Below are 13560 nucleotides of genomic sequence, written 5' to 3'. Positions count from 1 at the left end.
ACAACTGCAGTGAAGCAGCAAACTTACAGCACTGTCCTGCTTCCTCCATCTGGCTTTAGGTGCAGCTCCAGCCTTGCCCCAGGGCTGCAGGTTCGGCTGGGAGGGGTTTTTACTGCTGGAGGTGTTGGGGGCGATTCCATCCATGGGCGCTTCCCTGGCCCGTGCTGGGGGAGCAGGGCCTGGGGAATGCAGGGCTCTGCCTGCTGGAGGGGCCTGCACAGAGCAGAAAGGAGCTGTGTTCTGGGGCTGGGCTGCCCCATCTCCCACGGCAGGAGCAGGAGCAGCTGCAGCCCCAGTACCTTGAGCTGCCGGTCCAGGATCAGCTCCGTGGCCCTGCTGAGGATTTCATCGGGGCTCAGGCTGCTCCCGTTCCTCCTCTGCACCTTCACGATGGAGCCCATGAGCTCTGAGCTGCAGGGACAGGAGAGGCAGGGTCAGGGGGGCCCTGGAGAGCACTGCAGGATCAAAGGCAGCAGCTTCCCCAAGGATCTGCTCCCAGTGACCCTCGGGATCCAGGATGAAACCCTGAACAACCACCACAATTATGGAATGGGAAAGACCTGAAAGCTCATCCCATGCCACCCCTGCCATGGCAGGGACACCTCCCAGTGTCCAGCCTGGCCTTGGGCACTGCCAGGGATCCAGGGCTGGAATTCCATGCCAGCCCTGCCCACCCTGCCAGGGAACAATTCCCAATTCCCAGGGTCCCCTCCAGCCCTGCCCTGTGGCAGTTTAAACCATCCCCTTGTCCTGTCACTCCATCCCTTGTCAGCAGAACAAAATCAGTTCTTGCTGCCCTTCATCCCTGGCTGCTGAGCCCTTGTTTCCCAGCACTCCTCCCACCCAGTACCTGCTGCAGTTTGGGAAGATACTCTGGAGCTGGGCTAAAACATTTTCAATTCTTTTTGGAAGCTTTTTGTTGGTTGGGATTCTAGAAGGCCTCGGCTGCAGAGCTGAGGGATCCTGGTGGGTCTGGTTGGGCTGGACATGCTGGGAGTTACTTCCAGAAGTGCCTGATGGGCAGGAGGGTGAGACTTTAGTGGAATGTGATCCCTCTGGAGCTTTGGGCTGTGCTTTCCCAGGTGCAGGAGAAGCCTCAGAGGTGGCAGGGGCTGCCTTGGCTCCGGTCTGTGCTTGCAGAGGAGGCTGGGCTGGAGCTTTTCCATCGGAGCTGGAAAATGCAGGGAGGGCACAGGGGAGTGCAGGTGCTGAGGAATAGGTGACAATGGCAGGGTCACACACTGGAGCTCTGCCTGGCATTGTCTAGGAAACAAACACATTTCACAGGAAACAGTGATTAAAACAGATTCAGCATTTGCAGTGGGAATTGGGGCAGGTTTGGCCGTGCCCAGGACCTCAAAGGTGACACCAGCTTATCTCAAAAACTCCCTGGCATCAGGGCAGTTGTTTGATCTCATGGTTATTGCTCTTCTAAAGGGGCAATCTGGTCTTACTGCAGAAAAAATAAATTCCAAATGCAGAACAAGAGGCACAAAAGTTGCTCTTTCCCAGGAAATTGGTGGTGATTAAGTTGTCTTCATATTTTGTGTCAATAAATAGAAAGGACAGACCTAAAAATAAGTGGGGAATTATGCAGGAGAGCAGGAATGGAACTTGCAGAAGCCCAGAAAAAGTGAAATAACCATCTCAAAGATTAGACCAGAGCCTTGAATCTAAATTACACCCAGACCAAAAAAAAAAAAAAAAAAAAAAAGGCAAACAAACAACAAATCACAAACCAAGATTTTCCACAGAGAGAAAAAAAAACCAACTTAAAAAGGAGCAATTAGAGGGGTGAGAAGAAACTGCTTTGGCTTGAAGGAAGCTGGAGGAGGAGCTGTTGGTCTGTGGATGGAATTTCTGGGGCTGTTCTCATTCCAGGTGCATTCCCAGAAATGGCTCAGCTCCTGCTCCTGCTGCCACACCTGGCTGGGAGCTGAGCTTGGTGTTTGCAATCAGTGGCACAAGAGCTGCAGGAATTCCTTTGGGAAAGCTCCCCATGGCAAGGGAGCTCAGGCCTTGGCAGGGGCTGCCCAGGGAGCTTTGCAGTGCCCAGCCCTGCAGGTGTCCCCTGCAGGTGGCACTGAGTGCTCTGGGCTGGGGACAAGGTGCCCATGGGGCACAGCTGGCACTGCATGGGCTGGCAGGGCTGGGCCAGCACCAGGGATTTGGGATTCTGCACAATGGGGCTCATCCCAAGGATTTTGGGGCTGTTCAGCCTGGAGAGGGCTCCAGAGAGGCCCTTCAGTGCCTAAAGAGGCTCCAGGAGAGCTGGGGACATACTGGGGACAAGGGATGCAGGGACAGCACCCAGGGAATGGCTGCCAGTGCCAGAGGGCAGGGCTGGGTGGGATCTTGGCAATGAGGAATTGTTCCCTGGCAGGGTGGGCAGGGCTGGCATGGAATTCCACCCCTGGATCCCTGGCAGTGCCCAAGGCCAGGTTGGACACTGGGGCTGGAGCAGCCTGGGACAGTGGGAGGTGCCAGGGCTGGCACTGGGTGTTTGAAGGTCCCCTCCAAGCCAAACCATGCTGGAATTGCAGGATTCTGGAGCTGCAGGAAGCCTCCAATGAACAAAACCATCAGGGAGTCCCTTCCAGCTTTGGGCAGCTGGAGCCTCTCCAGGAATGTGCTGGGAATTTGCTGCTCCCTGAGCTCCCCAGCTCCATCTCCTGCTCTCTGGAGGCTGCAGGGCCAGCCTGGAGTGTCCAGGGCCAGCCTGGAGTGTCCCAGAGCAGCCCCAGAGCCCTCCCAGAGCAGGGGAACACCAGGGGGGCACTCACAGCAAAGCCCTGGGGCCAAGGCAAATCCACGACTTCCACTCTGCTGAGGCAGCCCCGGGCCCCTCGCTCCACCTGCTCGATCTTCTCTTCATACTCGGCCTGCAGGAGGAACAGCAACCATCAGCCCTGCACTGAGCTCCCTCCCCAGCAAAAAGCACAGTCTACACTCAGCTTCTCCCTGGTTATTGTATTTTATTTTTTTTTTAAGAAGTTCCACAGATTTTGAAAGGTCACCACCAAAAATAATACACTTTTTAATGTGGTGCAGTGGTTTGGAATAGGAGGAAATCTAGGGAAGTGATGGAAAAATCTTAAATTGAAATTAAATTAAAATTAAATTAAAATTTTTAATTTAAAATTAAATAAAATATTAAAATTTGTAAAATCTCAGATTAACAAACCAAAGCCACTACATTTGGAGACCAAATTTTGCAGCAAGTGTACAAAGGGCAGATTGTGCCTTTAAAAAAATTAATATATCCACTAGAAATTATCAGCCTGACTCCACACTGCATCTTTCTTTTGTAATTGGAAAAATTCCCCTCAGCACGTGGAGGACCAGCTGCTGGTGTGTTAAAAACCAAAGTCATCGAATGCTTTCAATTCCAAAGTGCAACTGAGAAGCTGGGGGACAGAAATGAAGTTTTACCTCGACTTTTTCCAATTGTTTCTTGACATCTGAAATAAATATTTCCCAGGAATCAATCTGGGACTTCAACACAGGAGGTGCAGAAGCTGAGCTGCTGGAATATTGAGGAGTCACAGTTAAAAATAATGGGAATGTTGGAGTGCAAGACCAGTTCCTCCCTCAACAATAAATCCCAGTTCAAGTGTCCAAGGGATTTCAGGTTAAAATCAGTTACACTGCAGCCCTTTTCCAGGGGTGCTGGGCAGGAATAACTGGAATTATTATTATTATTATTATTATTATTATTATTATTATTATTACCACCCAGATAATCAGATTTTCCCAGCTCAGAAAGACACAAGGACAAGGATGAGACTCAATTTGCAGCTGAATTTTGTTTGGGGCAATATTATTTACCCCCAACTCTGTGCACTTTTATACTCCTACCACTATTATTATTATTATTGTTCTCTTTCATATAAATGCTATATATTCAATATAACTACAGAAAATAAAAGCTAAAGTTGATATAATTATAGAATATAAAATTAATATTATGTAGTAATTAATTAACAATTAATCCCAGTTCAAGTTTTCAAGTATAGTAAATACTATATAGTAAAAAATAAATATATAAATATAGATTAAAAATAAATCTATAAATATATATAGTAACTAATTAACAGTTAATACCAGTTCAAGTTTTCAAGGGATTTCAGGTTAAAATCAATTACACTGCAGCCCTTTTCCAGGGGTGCTGGGCAGGAATAACTGGAATAATAATAATAACAACAATAACAACAATAATAACAATAATAACAATAATAACAATAATAACAATAATAACAATAATAACAATTATTATTATTATTATTATTATTATTATTATTATTATTATTATGTGTTCAGTGTTTCATATAGTTCAAGTGTTCATATAAGTACTATATATCCACTACAACTACATAAAATAAAAACTTTGATGTAATGATAGAATATAAAATAAATATTATATAGCAAATAATTAACAATTAATCCCAGTTAAAGTGTTCACGGGATTTCAGGTTAAAATCAGTTACACTGCAGCCCTTTTCCAGGGGTGCTGGGCAGGAATTACTATTATTATTATTATTATTATTATTATTATTATTATTATTATTATTATCATTATCATTATCGTTGTTGTTGTTATTGTTATTATTATTATTACCCAGATAATCTGATTTTCCCAGCTCAGAAAGACACAAGGACAAGGATGAGACTCAATTTGCAGCTGAATTTTGTTTGGGGCATTATTTACCCCCAGCTCTGTGCACTTATTATTATTAGTAGTAGTAGTATTAGTATTATATTTCATATAAGTACTGTATATCCACTACAACTACATAAAATAAAAACTACAGTTGATGTAATGATAGAATATAAAATAAATATTATATAGTAAATAATTAACAATTAATCCCAGTTCAAGTGTTCAAGGGATTTCAGGTTAAAATCAGTTACACTGCAGCCCTTTTCCAGGGGTGCTGGGCAGGCATAACTGGAATTATTATTATTATTATTATTATTATTATCATTATCATTATTGTGTGTTCAGTGTTTCATATAGTTCAAGTGTTCATATAAGTACTATATATCCACAACTACATAAAATAAAAACTACTGCTAGTATTAATATTAGTTGATATAATGATAGAATATAAAATTAGTATTATATAGTAAATAATTAACAATTAATCCCAGGTAAAGTTTCCAAGGGATTTCAGGTAAAAATCTGTTACACTGCAGCCCTTTTTCCAGGGATGTTGGGCAGGATATTATTATTATTATTATTATTATTATTATTATTATTATTATTATTATTACCCAGATAATCTGATTTTCCCAGCTCAGAAAGACACAAGGATAAGGATGAGACTCAATTTGCTGAATTTTGTTTGGGGCATTATTTACCCCCAGCTCTGTGCACTTATTATTATTATTAGTAGTAGTAGTAGTATTAGTATTATATTTCATATAAGTACTATATATCCACTACAACTACATAAAATAAAAACTACAGTTGATATAATGATAGAACATAAAATAAATATTATATAGTAAATAATTAACAATTAATCCCAGTTCAAGTGTTCAAGGAATTTCAGGTTAAAATCTGTTACACTGCAGCCCTTTTCCAGGGGTGCTGGGCAGGCATAACTGGAATAATAATAATAATAATAATAATAATAATAATAATAATAATAATAATAATAATAATAATAATAATAATAATAATAATAGTTGTTGTTGTTGTTGTTGTTATTGTTATTATTATTATTGTGTGTTCAGTGTTTCATATAGTTCAAGTGTTCATATAAGTACTATATATCCACAACTACATAAAATAAAAACTACAGTTGATATAATGATAGAATATAAAATTAGTATTATATAGTAAACAATTAACAATTAATCCCAGGTAAAGTTTTCAAGGGATTTCAGGTAAAAATCTGTTACACTGCAGCCCTTTTCCAGGGATACTGGGCAGGATGATATTATTATTATTATTATTATTATTATTATTATTACCCAGATAATCTGATTTTCCCAGCTCAGAAAGACACAAGGACAAGGATGAGACTCAATTTGCAGCTGAATTTTCTTTGGGGCAATATTATTTACCCCCAGCTCTGTGCACTCTTATACTCCTCCCACTATGATGACTATTGCTCTATCCCACATAAATGCTGTCTATTCAATGGAACCCCATGATCCCATACACAGAACACACGTGGTGCAGTGAATGGTTCCCGAGCAGGAGCAGAGGGTCTGTGCACCCTTATCCTGCTCCCACTATGATGAATACTGTTCTATCCCACATAAATGCTGTCTATTCAATGTAACCCCATGATCCCATAAATAAAACACACGTGGTGCAGTGAATGGTCCCCGAGCAGGAGCAGAGGGTCTGTGCACTCTTATACTCCTCCCACTATTATTAATACTGTTCTATCCCACATAAATGCTGTCTATTCAATGGAACCCCATGATCCCACACACAGAACACACGTGGTGCAGTGAATGGTCCCCGAGCAGGAGCAGAGGGTCTGTGCACTCTTACACTCCTCCCACTATAATTATTGCTCTATCCCACATAGATGCTGTCTATTCAATGTAACCCCATGATCCCATAAATAAAACACACATGGTGCAGTGAATGGTTCCTGAGCAGGAGCAGAGGGTCTGTGCACTCTTACACTCCTCCCACTATGATGAATACTGTTCTATTTCACATAAATGCTGTCTATTCAATGTAACCCCATGATCCCACACACAGAACACACGTGGTGCAGTGAATGGTTCCCGAGCAGGAGCAGAGGGTCTGTGCACTCTTACACTCCTCCCACTATGATGAATACTGTTCTATCCCACATAGATGCTGTCTATTCAATGTAACCCCATGATCCCACACACAGAACACACGTGGTGCAGTGAATGGTCCCCAAGCAGGAGCAGAGGGTCCCAGGGGCAGCTCCCAGTACCTGCCCAGTGTCCTCAGCACCCGCAGGTTCCCCTCTGCCTTGGCCAGGGCCCCTCTGAGCTTCCAGCTTTCTGTTTCCTTCCAGCTCTGCAGCACTGACACCTGGCACAAAAAGGAACGAAAAATAAACTAAACTAAACTAACTAGCAAAAAAAACCAAACAAACAAAAAGCCAGAAAAACCAAAAAACCAAAAAAAAGCCCCACAAAAAACCAAACAAAAAAAAACCCCAAAAAACCAAACCAAAAAACAAAAAAAACCCACCCCAAAAACAAAACAAAAAAAAAAACCAAAAAACAAAACAGAAAAAACCCAAAAAATCAAACAGAAATCAAAACAAAAAACAAAAAAAAAGAACAAAAACGAAAAAACCCCAAAGAACAAAACAGAAAAAAACCCCAACCCCGCAAAAACAAACAAACAAACAAAAACCCCAAAAAAACCAAAAGAAAAACAACAAACAAAAAAAAACCCAAAAAACCAAACAAAAAAAATCCCAAAAAACCCAAACAGAAAACAAAACAAAAAACCAAAAAAAACCCCCAAACAAACAAAAAAACCCCAAAAAAACAAAACAGAAAAAAAACAAAAAATCAAACAGAAAACAAAAACCAAAAAAACCCCAAAACCAAAAAAAAACCCCAAAAAACAAAACAGAAAAAACCCCAACCCCCCAAAAACAAACAAACAAAAAAAAACCCCCCAAAAACCAAAACCAAACAAAAAAAACCCAAAAAACCAAACAAAAAAAAAAACCAAAAAACCCAAACAGAAAACAAAACAAAAACCAAAAAACCCCCAAAAGAAACAAAAAAAAATCCCAAAAAAACAAAACAGAAAAAAAAAACAAAAAATCAAACAGAAAACAAAACAAAAAACAAAAAAACCCCAAAACCAAAAAAAAACCCAAAAAAAAACAAAACAGAAAAAAACCCCCAACCCCCCAAAAACAAACAAACAAAAAACCCCCAAAAAACCAAAACCAAACAAAAAAAACCACAAAAAACCAAACAAAAAAAAAAAAAACCCAAAAAACCCAAACAGAAAACAAAACAAAAAACCAAAAAAAAACCCCAAACAAACAAAAAAACAAAACAGAAAAAAAACCCAAAAAATCAAACAGAAAACAAAACAAAAAACAAAAAATACACCCAAAACCAAAAAAAAAAAACCCAAAAAAGAAAACAGAAAAAAACCCCCAACCCCCCAAAAACAAACAAACAAAAAAAACCCCCCAAAAAACCAAAACCAAACAAAAAAAAACCACAAAAAACCAAACAAACAAAAAAAAAAAACAAAAAACCCAAACAGAAAACAAAAACCAAAAAAAACCCCAAAACAAACAAACAAAAAAACCCCAAAAAACAAAACAGAAAAAAAAACCAAAAAATCAAATAGAAAACAAAACAAAAAACAAAAAAAACCCCAAAACAAACAAAAAAAACCCCAAAAAACAAAACAGAAAACAAAAACCAAAAAACCCAAACAGAAAACAAAAACCAAAAAAACCCCAAAACAAACAAACAAAAAAACCCCCAAAAAACAAAACAGAAAAAAACCCAAAAAATCAAACAGAAAACAAAACAAAAACCAAAAAAAAACCCCAAACAAACAAAAAAACCCCAAAAAAACAAAACAGAAAAAACCCCAAAAAATCAAACAGAAAACAAAACAAAAAACAAAAAATACACCCAAAACCAAAAAAAAACCCCAAAAAACAAAACAGAAAAAAACCCCCAACCCCCCAAAAACAAACAAAGAAAAAAAACCCCCCCAAAAACCAAAACCAAACAAAAAAAACCACAAAAAACCAAACAAAAAAAAAAAAAACCAAAAAACCCAAACAGAAAACAAAAACCAAAAAAACCCCAAAACAAACAAAAAAAACCCCCCCAAAAGAAACAGAAAAAAAACCAAAAAATCAAACAGAAAACAAAACAAAAAACAAAAAATACACCCAAAACCAAAAAAAAAAAAAAACCAAAAAACAAAACAGAAAAAAAACCCCAACCCCCCAAAAACAAACAAAAAACCCCAAAAAAACCAAACCAAAAACAACAAACAAACAAAAAAACCCACAAAAAACCCCCCAAAAACCCACAAAAAACACCAAAAAACCCCCACCAAGACCAAGTTAAAAAAGCCAAGAAAAAAGGGATAAAGCCTTAAACCAGGTTTTAATAAGAATTTAAACAAGAGTTCCTGCAGTGAGCAGTTTTCAAGTGGAATTCCCACCCCTGGCATTTCCAATATTTAACCCAAATCTCTGATATCATTTCCCCACCTGCAATCAGCACAACCCCAGCTGTAAATAAAAGGGTTTTTTAAGGATATTTTTGGGGTTTTTGGTACCTCTGCTTTAACAGCTCTTTTCTCACACTCCTGGCTGTCATCTTGACTTTTTTTAATCAGCTCTTCCAATTTGCCTTTCTCACTGGCAAATTTATTACTGTGGAAGGAAAAGAAATGAAATATTTGAGTAACACTCACAGCAAAGCAGTATTTAAAATTTATGCTATTTTAGGGGGTTTTTTATAGCTACTCAGTGTCATGTAATCAAGGGAAATGTATGAGAGTATGATTTTATTTGTTCTAAATATTAATATTTACTCCTGGCAAGTAAAAGCAAACTAAGAGTAAGAAATTTGGGTTTAAGTGCTGATTTCCCCCTAAGCCTTTCCCAAAGTGAGGCAGAAAAATGGAAATATTGCTGGAAGGGACATGAGTTTTACCTGGTCTCCAGAAATGTATTTAAACTTGCATTATATTGCTTTTGCTTCTCATCAATGGCCTTCAAATACCTACAGGAATGAAACATTGGCTGAGTTTATTGTGGAAAAGGTTTATTGGCAAATATAACAATCTGTAGGGTTTAGATCCTGTTCAATCCCTGAGGAATTATGGAATTCCCAGCCCTGGCAGTGCCCCTGGGACAGTGGGAGGAGTGGAAATAAATGGTTTTTAAGGTCCTTCCCAAGCCAAACTATTCTAAATTCTATTCTAAATACATTTAAATGGATTCTATTCTAAATACATTTCAATTTATTGCTAATAAAGCAGTGATTAGGATAAAACCAGGCTGATGATTTTGCAGGAGAGGTTTGGCCCAAACTATTTAAAGAAAAAACATTAAAGTAAGATAAAACAAAGATAAAACTATTAAAGATAAAACAAAGGCATTCAAGGACCAAAGTCAGGGCTCTATAAACTGAGAGAGGACATTAAAATACAGCAGGAATTGTCAAATCTGATGAGGAGAATTACTGCTGAACCAGTTCCACCAGTTACCCAAAAGCTGATTTAGACGTTTACCTGCAGTTTCCCAAAACTTCCCAGTAAGGAAGCGGCCGTGTCCCCATTCCAGCCTGACAGAGGCAGGCAATGCCTGGCAGGTTCCACAGCCAAGGACCCCATTTCCCTGGGGAGCTCTGAGCCTTCCAGGCTGCCAGACAGGGGGGTGAATGTGCTCCCAGCCCTACCTCTCATTGCTCTCCGAGTGCTTTTTAGCCGTGCCCCTCAGCGCTTTCAGATTCTCGCGGTTTTCCTTCTTCTCCTGCTGCCACTTCTTCATTTGTGCTTCTGAGTCCTGGTGGAACCAATGCAGCTCATTCTGGGACACCTGAGGGCAGAAAGGAAAACTGCAGCTCTGGAAACTGTGGCTCATTCAGATAAAACTGGGAGCAGACTGAGGATATTTGCCTCTAACTTAAAATACTGCAATAGGAACTCAACCCAAACCAACAGTAACTCCTGATATTGCATTGCCAATAAATATAAATAAACGAGATACAGATAAAAAACACCTTTTAAGGGTTTTAAGCCAAGACTTAATATCCTTTAGATAAAAAATATCAATAATAAACAACACATTGAGTAAAACAGTTTCATATTACAAGTACAGAAAAGACAAAAACAAACATCACTGATTTCTCACACATTTCTACCAAACAATTCAAATTTACTGAGACCCATAAGTACTCTCCCAAGAATTAGAAGAACTACCTTATATCTATACAAAATAAATTCCTAATTACTGTAACAAATCCTAAATCAGGGATCAGGGATATTAATTTTTATCTACAGAATAAATTGATAATTGCTGTTAAAAATCCCAAGTCAGGGATCAGTCAGGGACTGCTGGAATGGCTGGGGTGAGGAGGACAAAAACATACCAAAAATAGAGATAAACATACCAAAATTAGATATAAACATATCAACAATAGATATAAATATATCAAAATAGATATAAACATATCAATAATAGATATAAACAGATCAAAAATAAACAATATAACACACCTTGGTAAAACAGTTCATGCTACAACTATACAAAACACAAAACCATCACTCTGATTTCTCACACATTCCTACCAAACAATTCAAATTTACTGAGACCCATAAGTACTCTCCCAAGAATTAGAAGAACTACCTTATATCTATACAAAATACCTTAGATACCTTATATCTATACAAAATAAATTCCTAATTACTGTTACAAATCCTAAATCAGGGATCAGGGATATTATTAGCTACAGAATAAATTGATAATTGCTGTTGAAAATCCCAAATCAGGGATCAGTCAGGGAATGCTGGAATGGCTGGGGTGAGGAGGACAAAAACATACCAAAAATAGATAGAAATAGATATAAACATATCAATAATAGATATAAACATATCAACAATAGATTTAAACATATCAACAATAAACAATATAACACACCTTGGTAAAACAGTTCATGTTACAACTGTACAAAACACAAAACCATCACTCTGATTTCTCACACATTTTTACCAAACAATTCAGATTTGCTAACAGCCATAAGTACTCTCCCAAGAATTAGAAGAACTACCTTATATCTACAGAATAAATTGATAATTGCTGTTAAAAATCCCAAATCAGGGATCAGTCAGGGAATGCTGGAATGGCTGGGGTGAGGAGGACAAAAACATATCAATAATAGATATAAACATATCAACAATAGATATAAACATATCAATAATAGAGATAAACATATCAACAATAGATATAAACATACCAACAATAGATATAAACATACCAACAATAGATATAAACATATCAACAATAGATATAAACATACCAACAATAGATATAAAGATATCAACAATAAACAATATAACACACCTCAGTAAAACAGTTTATAGTGCAAGTACACTTAGACACAAGAACAAACATCACTCTGATTTCTCACCCATTTTAACCAAACAATTCAAATTGACTAACACCCATAAGTACTCTTGCCCCAAAAATTAGAAGAACTACATTTTATCTACAAAGTAAATTCCTAATTCCTGTTAAAAAGCCCAAATCAGGGAATGCTGGAATGGCTGGGGTGAGGAGGTTTATGTCAATATTTTTGATATTTGTTTATATCAACAATAGATATAAAGATATCAACAATGAACAATATAACACACCTCAGTAAAGCAGTTCATAGTACAAGTACACTTAGACACAAGAACAAACATCCCTCTGATTTCTCACCCATTTTAACCAAACAATTCAAATTTACCAACACCCATAAGTACTCTTCTCCCAAAAAATTAGAAGAACTACATTTTATCTACAAAATAAATTCCTAATTCCTGTTAAAAAGCCCCAATCAGGGAATGCTGGAATGGCTGGGAAGGGGAGGACACTTGGACACTGCAGGGACCCCCGGGGTTCCACAGCCCTGACCATGGGCAAAGCTTTACCTCAGTCTCTTCAATACTTTTTCTCAGGAGCTCTTCCAGAGCAGCAATTTCCTCCAAGCTCCTGCTCTGAGACTGCCTGAACTTCTCCTGTGCCTCTCTGAGTTGTTCCTGCAGCACCTGGTGCTCCTTCTCCGCACGCAGAATATCGCCCTGCAAAGGAAGCAGGCACAAAAACCAGAGCCAAGGGGACACTTTCTCACTGTGATCTCCTGCCACAGGGGGCACAGACCTGCCCTGAACACCCTCTGAACTGCCCCTGTGCCCAAATGGAATATTGAAATCCAGGTTTTGAGAGGGGAAACACCTCCAACATTCGGCATCTGAACAGCTCAGAATAAAACTGTCACTGTCACCTTTTCTTCCCAGGATTTCTTCTCCTGGCATGCTGAGAAGCCTCAGAGAGAAATGAAAACAAGAATTATCTGATTGCTTCTCTCTGTTTTGCTGTTTTGGAATGTGGTCTGGAGATTGTTGGATTGGTTTAATGTGAATTGTTTTTAATTAATGACCAATCACCATCAGCTGTGTTGGACTCTGAGGAGTCACTCATGAGTTTTTCATGATCATTCTTGTTAAGTCTTCTGATGTATCCTTTTCCTTTAGTACAGTTTTAGTATAATAATATAATATATAATATATAACATATAATATATTATATAAAATATAATAAAATATGATAAAAATATAATAAATATGATAAAAATATAATAAAATACGAAATATAATATACTATAATAAATATACTATAATAAATATAATAAAATATAAGAAATATAATATAATAAAGATATGATATGATATGATATGATATGATATGATATGATATGATATGATATAATATAATATAATATAATATAATATAATATAATATAATATAATATAATATAATATAATATAATATATATCAGCCTTCT

At 38.2% G+C, this 13560-nt stretch overlaps 1 protein-coding gene across 7 annotated transcripts in view; it reads right to left on the bottom strand.

Annotated features, from left to right (window-relative positions):
* TTC3 (tetratricopeptide repeat domain 3) overlaps positions 1-13560 on the bottom strand; it is an 84788-nt gene that overhangs the window by 2057 nt on the left and 69171 nt on the right. For 5 of the 7 annotated variants that reach the window (XM_071430121.1, XM_071430119.1, XM_071430124.1 and 2 more), the window contains 10 exons: positions 12647-12796; positions 10411-10550; positions 9664-9732; positions 9284-9380; positions 6933-7033; positions 3433-3526; positions 2784-2882; positions 851-1263; positions 300-411; positions 28-213 (listed from right to left, as the gene is read on the bottom strand). In XM_071430121.1, coding sequence (XP_071286222.1) covers positions 28-213; positions 300-411; positions 851-1263; positions 2784-2882; positions 3433-3526; positions 6933-7033; positions 9284-9380; positions 9664-9732; positions 10411-10550; positions 12647-12796 — 1461 coding nt within the window. Of the gene's footprint in view, positions 1-27; positions 214-299; positions 412-850; positions 1264-2783; positions 2883-3432; positions 3527-6932; positions 7034-9283; positions 9381-9663; positions 9733-10410; positions 10551-12646; positions 12797-13560 lie in introns of those variants that run through there. The other 2 variants (XM_071430120.1, XM_071430122.1) reach the window with 2 other exon arrangements.

This window comes from Agelaius tricolor, unplaced genomic scaffold (assembly GCF_023055355.1).
Source record: "Agelaius tricolor isolate 1412-34295 unplaced genomic scaffold, bAgeTri1.0.p SCAF_7, whole genome shotgun sequence".
Taxonomy (NCBI): Eukaryota; Metazoa; Chordata; class Aves; order Passeriformes; family Icteridae; genus Agelaius; species Agelaius tricolor.
The sequence above is the reverse complement of the archived record's forward strand: the minus strand, read 5'-3'. Positions and strand labels throughout refer to the sequence as shown.